The sequence below is a fragment of the Corvus hawaiiensis genome, chromosome 5 (assembly GCF_020740725.1).
Source record: "Corvus hawaiiensis isolate bCorHaw1 chromosome 5, bCorHaw1.pri.cur, whole genome shotgun sequence".
Classification (NCBI taxonomy): domain Eukaryota; kingdom Metazoa; phylum Chordata; class Aves; order Passeriformes; family Corvidae; genus Corvus; species Corvus hawaiiensis.
This window is the reverse complement of record NC_063217.1, coordinates 69,075,333-69,089,218: the sequence shown is the minus strand read 5'-3', so window position 1 is coordinate 69,089,218 and position 13,886 is coordinate 69,075,333. Positions and strand designations below refer to the sequence as shown.

The window sequence follows — 13,886 nt, the reverse complement described above, 5'->3', positions numbered from 1 at the left end:
GCATTTCAGCAGAGTTAGATGAGTAGCAGACACTCAATCCTGGCCTGGACACTGCACCATTGCTCAGCTTATAAGGACGTGACTCAAGCAGAAGCCAGCGCTTACTGAATTCACACCTCCCAGGAGCATCCAGCCTGTACAGGAGCCTGTAAACATAACTTCTATGGAGAAACAGCCCCATTTCTGTTACTTCTTCCATGCTAAAATGATTCTATTCCAAGGATGGATATGCAAGAAAGAGAATTCAACCTGCCTTCTAGGACATGTCAGTTACACACAATTCCACAGAGGAGTTTTTGTTTATTCATTTCATTTACATCAATATGAATTTCTTTCAGTCAAATAGGAATAAAAAAAGTAGTCATCCCTGGAATTTCAGAGTTTACAGTTCAAAAGAATGTATATATATAAAAATTGTTACTGTAGACTTATCACAGGTGAAATCTGCAACCAGAGGTACAAACATAAGCCACGACACTGCTGTTCTTGTCCTGTTAATACCATGAGACATTTTCCTTATACTCTATACACTCAGTTCCCCCTTTTTTCCCCCACCATAAATTCACTGGCATAGGTTTAGTCTCTTAAATACAGCTTACCTGAGTAAGTCTTCAAGATTCCTCAACAGCTGGGACTTGAAAGGGAGAATAACTCCACCAGTACAAGGAGCAGTATTAATAGTTGCAGCTGCTTCATCTAGCCAAGACTTCTTCCCCTTTTTATTGCATCATATTCCAGCTCTGCTTAACAGCTTCTACACACAGTCTGACAGCACATGTGGTATTGTACATGCTTTATTAAAATGGTACTCGTATTTACAATATCTGCAGAAACAATCCCTCCCAAGTCTTGCATTCAGACAGACACACACACAGACACGCGCGCAACGCCCCTTCACTCTACGGGGGTGTGAAGGCTATGCTCCCAAAAGTTAGGCAGCTTCTGGAAGAGGAGGAAGGGAGACTTTTTTGTGTGTTTGTAATTCATTAAAAAGAAGCATGGGAGTATGCATTTGGCCATCACAATGCTAATTTAAGTATATGTAGTATTAACATATGGCAGTAACACTGAGTACTCCTCTTTTACATTCTATACACAGAATGACATCAAGGTTTTCAGTCAACAGAACATTCCAATTCAGTCTCACTGCTGCTTGTAGTGACTATGAAACCGCAATTTGGGGGCTGTCCCTTAAAACAATTCAAGTCTATGTAAGCGAAATAAGGCACAATTAATATTTGATTTGATTTAGAGGATGGGAAAAAGGGGGAGAGGCAGGCTTCAGATAATAGTTGTTGCAGAAGAAACTTTTTTACCCAATCCTTTTGAGAAAAGGATGAATTTTATCCCCATCCTAATCTACACGGACTTCTCTTAGAGAACTGAAGTATTCTGCCGGGCTACTAACGCCCACATACAAAACAAAATTGGAAATTCACATTTTTAACACCGGCTTCAGTAGCCTAACCTACTGATGCTGATGAGGATGAGTACATCTTTCTTTAATGCTGAAGGAGAAGACACACACAAAACAAGATTCAAACCTTCCTCTGAGCTTGAAGACTCACGTCTTTTAGAGAGCTTGTAAGATACACTAGTTGAAGGCTTCAGCTTACTGATAAAAAGGAATAGCATGTTTGCCTTTAAATCCCTGGCCCCTCTTCACTAACGAAGCCTAACCAGACATTACAAATAAACTGCAACAAAAAATTTGGCAGCACAAAGAATGTCTAGTATTCAAATCTTCATTTGTGAGTATATTATTTTCCTTGTACAAAACCTGTTGAATGTTTTTCCGCAGCAGATGAACTGTACCCAAAGATGCAGGACATTCTGTGATGGGGAGTAAGAGGTTGCAGTTCCGAAGGCCCCTGACTTTGGTTGTTTACAAAGTTCATTCCTGTTTAGTGTGATCCTTGGTATCTTCCTCATCTGTGTATTCTGATGGTTCTTCCCCTGGTTTTAGGAGTCTACCTACGTAGTCATATTTTTCTGAAAGAGATTTATGATTCCATTACAATTAAATACAGCTGCATTTGCTTGCTAGCCCATACTACTGCAAATTCACTTTTTCTCCTACACACTACAGTTCTAAATCTCAGTCACTGAAACTGATGGTAATTTAGCAGCAAGCTTGGCCTCCTAAAGCAATCTTTCTACCATTACTTTCTGTAACTGTGAGTACTTTGTTTCCATTCTCCTCTAGCTGATCAAGGCAAGATTTATCACCCAAGGGCCAAAAACTGCTGCTCTTCAATTCTTCAGCCCGTTTTGATTTCAATTAGTGTGAAAAATGATTCCCCCTCCCTCCAGAAGCATACTTCCATACTTGTCAGAAATTATTTCAAGACAAACTCATTCAACCTTTTATCTTAAAACAACTTTTAGTCCTACTGATAATTTCATGGCATCCACAGCCAACAACCTCGGGGAGGAGTTCCACCAGCTAGGCTGATGAGATTTGAGAGTGAAATTCTGTGCTGAAGAGCGAAGAGGACAGTTTTCTTGTATAAAATTAAAAGGTTAAAAAAGCTGTAGTAAAATATAGTGAAAACCCCTCTGTGGAAGAAAGGCTTGAAATCCCTGGTCTTTTCTTAACGAAGTTATATTGCACACACATTAGGGGGGACATCGCTGCACTCTACAACTTCCTCACGAGGGGACAAGGAGGGGCAGACACTTCTCTGTGGTGACCAGTGACATAACCCTCAAGTTTTGTCAGGGGAGGTTTAGGTTGGGTGTTAAGAGAAAGATTCTTCACCCAGAGGGTAGTTGGGCACTGGCATAGGCTCCCCAGGGTCACAGCACAAGCCTGACAGAGTTCAAGAAGTGTTTGGACAATGCTCTCAGGCACAGGGTGGGATTCTTGGGGATGGTCCTGTGCAGGGCTAAGAGTTGAAATCAATGATCCTTGGGGGACCCTTCTGACTCAGCATAGTCTGTGATAATATTACTGTCAACACCTCTTTAAAAGCTTCCCCAAGCCCAAATCAGTCATTTTTATTAAAAGCATTTCCTTAAGCTGATAATTTGAGAATTTACCTTTAAATTGCATTTCCCATTCTCTTACACTTTCCATCTGTACAGCATTTAAGTCCGATAGGTCATCATATTCATCTCTGAGTGCATCTTTATCTAGACAGAAAGTTGCTAGTCCCCTGGAGGCATCTCTGCCAGCAAATATTCCATATGGACCCTCTGGAAACAAAAAGACAAAATTGATACCTTCACGTCTTTGTTTATGGTGACCAAATCTCAGTTCCTTACGCAGTCTGCCAAAGCCATATATTAAATTTCTGCAGTGATGGGAACAGCAGCAGTTTCAATGCCATGGCTGTTTGACATTCAACAGCACTGCAATTCAATCTTTAATATCACTAGGAGATAAAGTCTGCTGAGAGAAGCAGAACCAGGAAAATAGCTTTGAAGGGATATCTGGAAAAATCCCTGTCAGTTGATGCAAGCCAGTTGATGCAAATTCCAAAGGGACCAGAGGCTGGAATTCAAAAGAAATATACTTCTATTAAGCAACACATTGAATATTTACAAGTCAGCTATAAACAGAAGCAAACTGCATAGACAGCTTAATTAGAAATCCATTATTATAAATAAATAGAACGTAGGAGGGCTAATTAGTGATTTCACTTCACTGACAGAATTGCAAGAGCTTTCTACATCTTTTGTGACATTTCTTACTTCTGAGGATATCATCTCACTTATTTTGGGCAGCAGATTCCCCACACCCTTAGCCTGTAATGATCTTGAAAACAGCACAAATTTGTCACATTACGAATATAAAGCACCTGCTTCCTCTGTACTTTCTGACCAGTGCATATTAGCACAAATATCCCAATAAAATTTTGAGCAATGACTGTGAAATAAACATTATTACCAAGACAAATAGATGATTTGCAAACCAACAATTTGCAGGATAATTTGGCTTTCCCAAATTTTAATTAACTGAAAGAACTTTAAGCATATTGTTATTTTAGATTTTCTTGACCTAAAACCAAATATCTTAAATTCAGATCAATTAAAAAACCCCAAACCAATACAAGAAAAAAAAAAACCACTTTAAAATTTTCTGCACTAACTGCAGCAGCCTAGCACCACAGAGTACCCAAGGCTTGCTACACAGTGCTCCCTACTTGGTGATGACCAGGCCAGAACCCTTCTCTGGCTTACCTCTCAACAGTGGCCGTCAGCCTGAAGAAAAGGCAGCACCCATGGGCAAGAATGAACACAATCAAGTGGCAACACACTGTCCTTCACCCCCTCCATTGCCTGCTGGAGCACCTCAGACCTCTTCTGCACCAGGACGAACCATGAGGAGTCATTCCGAAAGGCTGGTTCCTCCCAGGCCACTTGCTCCAGCCCCCACACCTATCTGCTCTTGCCAGGCACTGACTCCAGGGCTGAGACAGAGGCTGAACACAGCAGGAAGAACTCCTGAAGCAGGGAACCCCAGTACCATACGGATTAGAAGAAACTACGTCCTCACCAGAACTGATGTCGTCTCTCCACCCCGGAGTGCTTGGCACTGTAAACTGCTTACAGCCAAACCTGAGAACAGAAGGTTGTCCTGTGTGCCAAAGACAATTCCCTTGTCTCTCTGGAAATAAACCAACCGATTTCAAAGCACAGTTTCACAAGAAGTAGGTATTAGAGAATGAACTATCAGCTGGAAGTTTGCACTGTACCACGCTGACCATAATGATGAACAGCATCTCTGTGCTCATCCTTTCGGGTATTTAGCTCCAGGAACAGTGTTCACAAGAACTACCTCAGGGATCAGGGACTACAGGTACAGTACTTCAGAGGAACAAAGTCTAGAGGGGTATCTTTCCTATTTGCATCCTGAATTAGGTATTTATTTGAAAAGCAAGATTTAGAGACTGAAATCAATCCTACACCAACGCACTCTGCATGCTCAGTCACTTCCATAGAACAGGCTAAGAGGCAGCAAAGACCATCATCTGCAACACAACACAGAGTTTCTTCAAACAAAAAGTCCTGCTGCAAGCAAAACAGCAATCATTCAAGTGATCTTGTTTTTGATGTTCTGATTGAAGAACAGGGGACCTATAAACAGGTCTTACAAACACCACAATTAGTAAATCCTTAAAGCAATTATAAATTGTTAATTAGTGACCCCACCAACAGTATGCTGTTCCTGGTTTTTCCTTTCCCTGAAGCGTTTCAAGCAAATACGTCCATAAATCCTACTATTTGCACAAGGTGTTTTCCAAAGTCTGGCTAATCAGAGAGTAGCGCCCTGCTCCCCTTCCCTTCTACCCTGCATTTAGTGGTTAATGGAGTTTCACAGCACCTGCTGAGATGCCACCTCTTGGTCCACCAGCTTGATTCCAATTATTTATATTAAAAAGAGAATGATATTATATTTATCTGTATCAAGCACTGAACATTCTTAAATCTCAGTAATACACTTAATTGAAAGCATGAAAGATTTTAGAATTCATCAGTTTGCATTAGGATTAATGGATGCAAATTTTCTGCAAGTATCTTGTAATCTCAGATGCTATTACACCAATATCTCTTTTCTTTTCTAAAATTGAATTTGAATGTTAACATTCCAGAATGTTTACTGCAGAAGTATTCAGAAGTCAAAGAGGAATCATCAAGCCAGGTCCAAGCACTCAATGGAATGCTAACTTGTAAAATCCAACCTTTGGACTCAGTAGACAGCATTTTAAATTCCAGCTCTGCAAATGTAACTTAGAAATGTGTCCTATTCTTTAATCCTCTACCAGAAGGTAAATACTGAATTGTGACTATTAATAAATGGCGTAAGCTTGGCTTCACTTGAGCTGCTAAGCAGAAGTTCAGAGATCCCAGTATGAGCAATCTACTTCAAGATTTAAAGCTTCCATTCAGGTGCTTCTACACAGAGTTTAAGTACAGTATTTTATATGAATACAAAACATACAGTTCTGGGGTTCTGCTCTAAACCCTAGTCTATTACTCACTTTTATATCAAATACTGGTGCAACAGTCTTAAAAAGGTATTTTGCATATCAGATTTCATTGCACTTGGAGAAGTGTCCAGGAAGGTGCCAGCACATAAAACCCCAGGGAAAAATATACTTCAGGAACATGACTCTGAGGTAGAGACATCAGTGCAATCCTAGACACACTCCCACAGAGTTCTTTCACGGTCTGATGCAAGCCCTACCCACAGTCCTTCTTTCCTTTCCTTTTGTCTGCCCACCTATTTAGCCTGGCTCCTGCTGTAAATAATTGATTGCAGCATGACATGACAGACATGCTGAAGAGAGGGCAGGAAGAGCAGCTTGTAGCACAGGTATGTAAACCAAAGCAAGTTTCTGAAACCGTATCACAAAATTTCAGTGGGTTTTTTTCCTATATCCCCACATTAGCTATTTCACAGTCAAATATGCCTTTAAAAATTCTCCTCCCACCCCTATTTGGCATACCTCAACAACAGGAGTCAGGGAAGTGTCAAAACCAATTAAAACACTCCTGCTACACTTTACTTGGTTATATGGAGGTACGAGTCTTCCATAAAGGAAAACTGTTCCTTTAAGAATGCTTTTCCTCCCATCATGGCTTTCACATATTAAAGCACTCTGTTTCAGAGCCTTTGTTTATTTTAGCCCTGAGACCAGTTATCAAGCCCATGTATTTGCCTGCCTATCTCCACATCTGTACCTCCATGTTCATGCACCGTATTTCCCCTGTATAAAGTCCTCATCGATCTTACAACTCCACCTTGTATAAAGTACATCCTTCTCTAAGCTACAACACATGCAAAACGTTGCTACCCACCACCTGCAGAGCTTCACTTCCCTTCAGAATCCAGTTAAGAATCTAGCAGCCTTGATGAATTTGACATCCTGTTCCAGCCTGACACTTGTCTTTATTCACAATAAACTGGGTAGCTTGAGAATTGGTGAAGTCAAAGTCTCTTCAGACAACAAAAATGCACTTAAGATTTCTGCATCTCATAGTGCTGTTTTGGTTCGCTAATTAAGATTTAATTTCTCTTTGCAGACAAGGAATAATCTATTCAACCTAAAGCACCATATTAAAAATTTTGAACCATGAAGTTTGTATTTGGAAGCACTACTTCAAATCACTTCCTCCAAAACAGGCTAAACTGCATCTTGGAACAGCACACATTTCAATTTCCAGCCAGTTTGGCCAATAGCTCCCCCAGCAAAACCTATGCTGGTATCCAACTTCAGAGTATATCCCTGGTTGCCAAAGAGGCTCTCTGACCATTTCAGTTCAGTAGCAGCTTTGTGGAACATCCCAGACTATTACTCCAACACCAGCAACAAAGGTGAACGTTGTACACTGAACTTTGGATCACTCCAAGGGGCAGCACGGGGACTACACCACAGATAGCCACATGTGGACTTTATAGCTAATGAAGTGATAGGTAAGCTAAGTACTCGTTTTCACAAGGTCCATGTGATTTCTCTAAAGAAGCCACACAGGTTAACAACAAGATTCAGTTTTAAACCAGCAGCTTTGGTTTCTTCAAGTAGTCAAAAAGCACTTCAAAGCAATCACCAAATATGCATCTGTGGGACCCATACAGCTACTGTAAATAAACCCCAGTTTTGGCTGAAGCTCAGATACTCATGGACAACATTTGTTAATCTGCAGACAAGAATAAGGACTAATCTCCCCTTCAATGTGAACTAGAGCAAAGGGAGACAGGCTACAGAATTTTTAACAACTGCATTATTCTATGACTTTGCTGCTTCTTCCACTCCAAATTGAAGTGAAAACTTCACTGGCTGTTTCAAATTTTCTATCTGAATCCTGACATGTGCTTATTCAGTTTGTTGCATTTTTCACGAGAGAATGAAAAAGCTGAAAGTTAGACTAAGCCATTTGGAGATGTAGCTTGAAAGCAGAAGGCTTCTAACAACATTTATCACTGGGAATTCAAGGTGACATAATTTTAACTTTACTGCTCCAGATTTACATGAAAGGAAAGATGTGGGTCAAATTTAAGTTACAACTTGCATGGAAAGTAGGAGACCAATCCACATGCTAAAATGGGAACTCTACAGATGTGAAGTCTATGTGCTAAGATGGGAACTGCCTAGAAACAGGGGTCTAAACCTTACTCCTCAGGCACAAGGCCAGAGAGTCTCACTCTCTCTTTTGCTTACTTGCTTTTTAACTCTGAAAACAAAAAGTGCAAGAATCAATGACCCAATTTCAACTGAAGGGGCAGACAACAAGCATTGCTAAGAGAGCATGTAGTTCAGCAGTCAGGAGCTTTCTGGAAGATAGTTGCATTCTTGAGAAGGACCAAGATTCCACATCTTGGTTTAGTGAGAAATGCTCTGACCACTAGTTTATTTCCTAGTAAGACAAGCTGGCCAGGTTTTTTGGTTCAGTGAGAGCAATGCTGCTGTGTACTGGATTTAACATCTACATATCACTAACAAGGATGTCCCTATCACATTTAATATATCCTGCTTTGAGTGTACCTGCTTGATCAGGCCCCACAAATGTCAGGTGACTCAATGATCTCAGAGCTTTTTTCCAGCCTAATCAATTCTGTGACTGGAACATCATTGGTTTCAATAGGAACCAGGAATTTACACAGACCTCTTATCAAACACACAGTTGTTCAAATTTTAAGGAATATACTGAGCTTGTGAAAAAGGGAAAAAGAAATTTAAAAAACAAGAAAGAGAGAACTGACAGACACACAGAGCAGAAGCAGAGGAGACAGAGTGCTGATCTTCCTGCACAAAACCACTTTACTGCTCTCCATGAACACGGCCTGGAGGCTCAGAACAACCTCCATCCTGGCAGCAAAGGCACTACTCCCTTTGAGCAGAAGGAGGGAAACAATCTCTCACCAATATGCCTGCATACACCTTTTAGTTTTACTGCTTCTGGCTGGAACTCCACTTCTTTATCCAGAAATGCTATTTCCCTGAAAAGCTGAATCCCAAGGTGAGAGACACCTCTACTACATAGACAACCAAAGAGCTGACAAACATCAGAACCACTAAGACCTCATGCACTTTACAGAAGGCATTTCTTTCCCCCAGTCTTATCCTCTGTACTTATGTGTAACCCCTCAGCCTGTTGTGTTCTTAAGATAAGGCCACCCGTAACAGTATTCTCCACATACAACATATGTAGTGTCCCTCCTGCAACACTTCACTCTAACCATACCCTTGGAAAGGATGGAAAAGCACCATTGCCATGTGGTCAACAGAGACACAGTGAAATTTACAGCACTCAGTTCCGAAGGAAGTCTAACACCATCAGATTATTTTTATACAAATTACCAGAAAAAATGATGCTGTTTACTACAACGAAATAAAGGCAGTTTTCCCTTCACAGAAAATGAACTATGATGGAATATTTTTTGTGGAAGGAACTACTACTATCTAATCTATTCTTCTTGGCAAACTTGGAAAATCAGGAATCTTCATGACATCGTGAAAGATGAGTGGGATGAGAAATGAGTTGACAGTGACAACATACTGCAGTGAAGGAAAGTCAGGAAATTGATTCTTTTAAGATCATGAAACATTAAGAACCAAGAAGTGACGCAAACAGTTGCATACTCAGGGTTGCACATAATCTTGCTTTGTCATGCTCAAAGATGCATATTTTTCATAAATGCACAAAGTATTTGCTAAGTTAATCAAAACCTGTTTAAAGCATTACCTTGGCATGCAAATTTAAATGCTAAATACTAAGATTTGCTGACATAAAGTACTTTAACTCTTACAACGCTCTTCTACTGACAAGTTTACAACCTGAAATCTTGATGCAAACAAGCACAAAGTTCAATGCAACAATAAATGAAAAGTAAAAATCTGTCTCTCACTATAAGATATAAAACCAACACAGCACACACAAAAGGTATTAATGACTAGACCCTAAGTCATGAGATGTAATTACAGATGGGAAATCGTCCTAATAGAGGTTCTCTGACAGTCTGGTTATGTGATATTTTTAACAGTGAACCACTAATTGTTTACTTTATTTCTTTTGGAGCTTGTGGATGATAAAGGGAAAGGCAATTAATTAGATTTAATAATCAGTCAAAGCATTCTAGGTCACTTACTCATCTGGGCACAAGCAGAAGTGGCATTTAATACACCTAAGTGAAGTCTTGAAACAAATGGTGTATTTGCAGGACAGAGCAGCATTTTGGAAAAGAACTTGGCAAGTAAAGTTTCAAATTAAGAGCTCAATGTAAGCAAAGTGGTTTTTGGAAGCACAGACTGTTATACGTACAGCGTAACCCTTCCTTGCTCTTAGCTGAAATACATAAAGACATACCAAAGACTAACATAAACTGTGGAAGACTTAAAGAAGACAACATGAGAAAAACAAAAACAAAAACAAATTGGGAAACATTTGGATTAAGTGTTAGAGAAAATGAAGTTTTCAGTTCATGGCTGTTTGAAAGGATGGCTTCAACAGTCTACCATTACTTAAAAATACCTTAACTGTATGGACGTAAAGGGCTCTTCAATGAAATGGACCAAAGTGTAACAGGATTCACTGGACAGAACTTAAAACCAGGACAACTTTGAATAAAATCAGAAGTTTGGTGGAAACTTTGATGAAATCTCCACTGTTGGACAAAAATCTGGACTAGATGACTCTTTTGTGCATTTTAAACCTTCTGCTATAAGTAGAAAAATAAGGAACATCTTGGCATCCAAACTACACTGAAGGAGAAAATACAGACCTTACTATCAAGACATGAGAAGCCACCTGAGACAGGTTATTCAACATTAACCCAGCACTCCAGACTTGCTGAAGACCGACAGTGAGCCCTCAGCCACTGCTTTCCACTGCCTCCAAAGCTGAAGCACTCTTTCTTCACATCAGTACCTCAACAAACTACTAACTGCCCACAGTCAGAAACTGAAATATCAGCAAAGCCAATGTTCTCAGCTCTTTCTTCTGTTAAAATTTGGCCATGCTTGTTGGTACGCTTTGCACTTCCCTTGCCACACTCCAGCTATGAGACATGAAATTGCCATGAGAACTGCTGTGGGCATCTGGCTACTCTGGCTGAAGCCTTTCTGAAAAGATCTCAACCAGCTGTAGGAGACTTTTCCACCTGAACTCTTCTCAGGTCTTTAAGGCCTGCAAACTATTTATTAGTATTTTTCTTTTCAGCCACAAAACAGTTGCAAGAAAAAAATCCCTAATATGTCTCCAAAGAGGGAAACCATGTCAGGACAATTCAAAAATCAGCACATTTGGCAGAGAACACACAGCTGATGATGCACTGGTTGAGCTTTACATGCAACACCCCAAGTTACAGATCTGATAGAAGAAAATGATGTCACTTCTGTTAGAAAAAGGCAATCTTTCACTACAGGGACAAAAAAAATAAAAAGCCTTTGTCCCTCTTCACGAAAAGCTAGAAGCACTGCTTTTGAGGAAACCAGCTGCTACCAGTTATCAAAAAGCAGATTGATGTCCTAGAACATTAAGTTTTAGCTTCCTCATAATAATAGGCTTCCAGAGGTTGACAGTGTGAACCACTGATGGTATCTAGAGAGGAGAACCTAACATTTGACTGAAGTTTGATACACAAAAGGGAGAAAGTGAAGGTTTAGATCAGGGTTCAGTATTATTTCACGGAGCACTCTGTCAGCTTACTGGTGTTTTAAGTTGCATGCAGCATATGTATTACCTGCATTTTATGTCAGCTCACAGGTCTCACTTTAAAAACCCCTAAATAAGAGAGACAAAAGAACTAGCCTGATTAAATGTCATGAAAGCTGCAGCTCACCAGGCTACATTTTCTCAGCTTTACTGGTTAATAAACAATATAAAGCATGGCAAGGTACTTCAGATTCCATTGTGAACTTCTACAGTAGCCAGCGAAAAAAGCATTTTGATTCAATTACAGCAGTTTCAATTTCTGCAACTGGCATCACAAACTTTGAGGGTGAAGTAGTTACAAAATTCTAGCCCAATTCAACCACAGAACTGCTTGTCCCTTCCCCGCCAAGAACCAAAGGCTTGTAACATGACAGCTCTGTATTTTTCTTTTTGTAAACCCAATTATTAAATAATAATAAATGATTACTTAATTTGAACTATTTCCTGGGGGAGTGGGAGGCATCTTCTCTCCCCTCCACCCCTCTCACAAGGAAGACTGCCATGCCTACTATGAAAACTCCTGCATAGTTTGATTAGATCAAGTTTTTCAAACCACCATTGTTTAAAGAAGAAAATTATCAGCAGTCATAACCCTCATTTCCTTTGGCATCAGTTGTGAACACAGTAAGTTTACCCACCTCATTATTAAGAATGCTGTTTATCATGAGAAAATATGCTGCAGTTTCACAGTGTACAAGCTGAATACAAAACCAGAACATTTCTTTGAAGCTTACTTTTCTGAACCTTTGAAATACACATTTCCTCTCCGAAGAGGAGTGGTCTGTCTGCCTGTTTACGAGATTGGCTTGATTTCCACTCTTCCCAACAGCAGCAACATACTAGTCCCAGAGCTCTCCTTGCCTGTCTCTATCCCGACTAAAAGTCATACTCAATATGGCATTTACACCTAAATAAATAACCAGCTGTTTGGTTTCCTCTCCTGAGCCGTAAGCGCTACAACGAAGAAAGCACTGCTCAGCTGCACTTGAGAAACCTACTAGAAGAGACAGAAGGAAAAAAAAAAAAAATAGAATTAACCATGGCACATCCAAATCAAGGCATCTGGGAAAATGACGGCTGCCTGAGGACAACCCAGACCCGCTGAGCATCACCAGTGTAACACCGCCGGCGGGTCGCAGGCCAGGACTCCCCCATCCCCCCCGCCGTCTCACCGGGCCCGTAGAACTTGCTGCCTTTGGTCACGTCGAAGACTTTGCCGTTGACAGCCAGGAGGATGCGAGGGTTGCGAGCGCCGTCGAACTCGCGCAGCTGCTCCAGGGAGAAATCCCGGCGCTTCATGCGCGGCAGCGCGGCGGCCTCGCCCTGCCGGGCCGCGCCCCCCGGCCCGTTCCGCGCTCCCCAGCGCAGGTACAGCCGGTAGGCCGCCAGCAGCGCCAGCGCCAGCAGCCCCACGCTCAGCAGCATCTCGCCGGCCGCCACGACCGCGCCGCCCGCGCGGCCGCCCTCAGTCCGGAGCCGCCCCTGCCCATCGTCCGCCATCGCTGCCCGGACAGCGCGCGCCCGCCCGGGACACGCCCGGCGACGGACACGCCCCCGCCCCCGCCCCTCCCGCTCCCCATTGGCTGCCGGCCCGCGCCGGCCCCGCCCCCGCCCGGCTCGCGCCCCGCCGGCGAATCGGGACGCGGGCACGCCCCGCGCCGAGCCCAACGGCGCGCTCGCGCCGCTCGCGCGAGAGGCGCCGCGGCCCCCAGCGCGCGTGCGCGCGCACCGCCCTCCTCCCCCCTACCCGCGCGCCCAGGTGGCGTCGGCGGGGCCGGGGGCGGCGCGCGGGGGGCGGCGCTGTGCCGTGAGGGGCCGCTCGCGCCGCCGCCCCGCGGCACAGGGCGGGAACCGCCGGGAGCGGGGGGAGGGTCTGAGGGCGCCGCGTTGGACCCGCGGGGCGGGAGGGGAGGGCGGATTGCGGGAGGCGCCCGTCCCTGCCACCGGGGAAAGGGTCGAAGGCCGGCAGTGTTTGGCCACCGCGGTGCGGCCACGTCGTGCAGCGCCCGCTCGGCAGCTGCCGAGTGAGCGACACGTCTGCCTGCGCAGGGCTCTGAGGCGGCGGCGCTGCCCGCTCGGGTGACACAGGGCCGGTCTGTGAGGCGGAGGAGGCGAAGCCTTTGGCGTCGGCTCAGGGGGCTGTTGGGTGCACTTCGCTGCTGAGGGTAAACGTACCCTTCCATTTTTGGCTGTCAGAAAACGGGGTGATTGCTAACAGAAGGCTG

The 13,886-nt window shown here is 43.1% G+C and overlaps 1 protein-coding gene across 1 annotated transcript; it reads right to left on the bottom strand.

The window, feature by feature from the left end:
- Positions 1–778: 778 nt before the first annotated feature.
- Positions 779–13,197, bottom strand: PGRMC2 (progesterone receptor membrane component 2). Its single transcript, XM_048302860.1, has 3 exons — positions 12,834–13,197; positions 3,043–3,198; positions 779–1,992 (listed from the first exon to the last, which is right to left on the bottom strand). Exons 1-3 carry the CDS (start codon positions 13,159–13,161, stop codon positions 1,895–1,897), a joined length of 582 nt encoding a protein of 193 aa, XP_048158817.1. The 5' UTR covers positions 13,162–13,197; the 3' UTR covers positions 779–1,894.
- Positions 13,198–13,886: the final 689 nt, after the last annotated feature.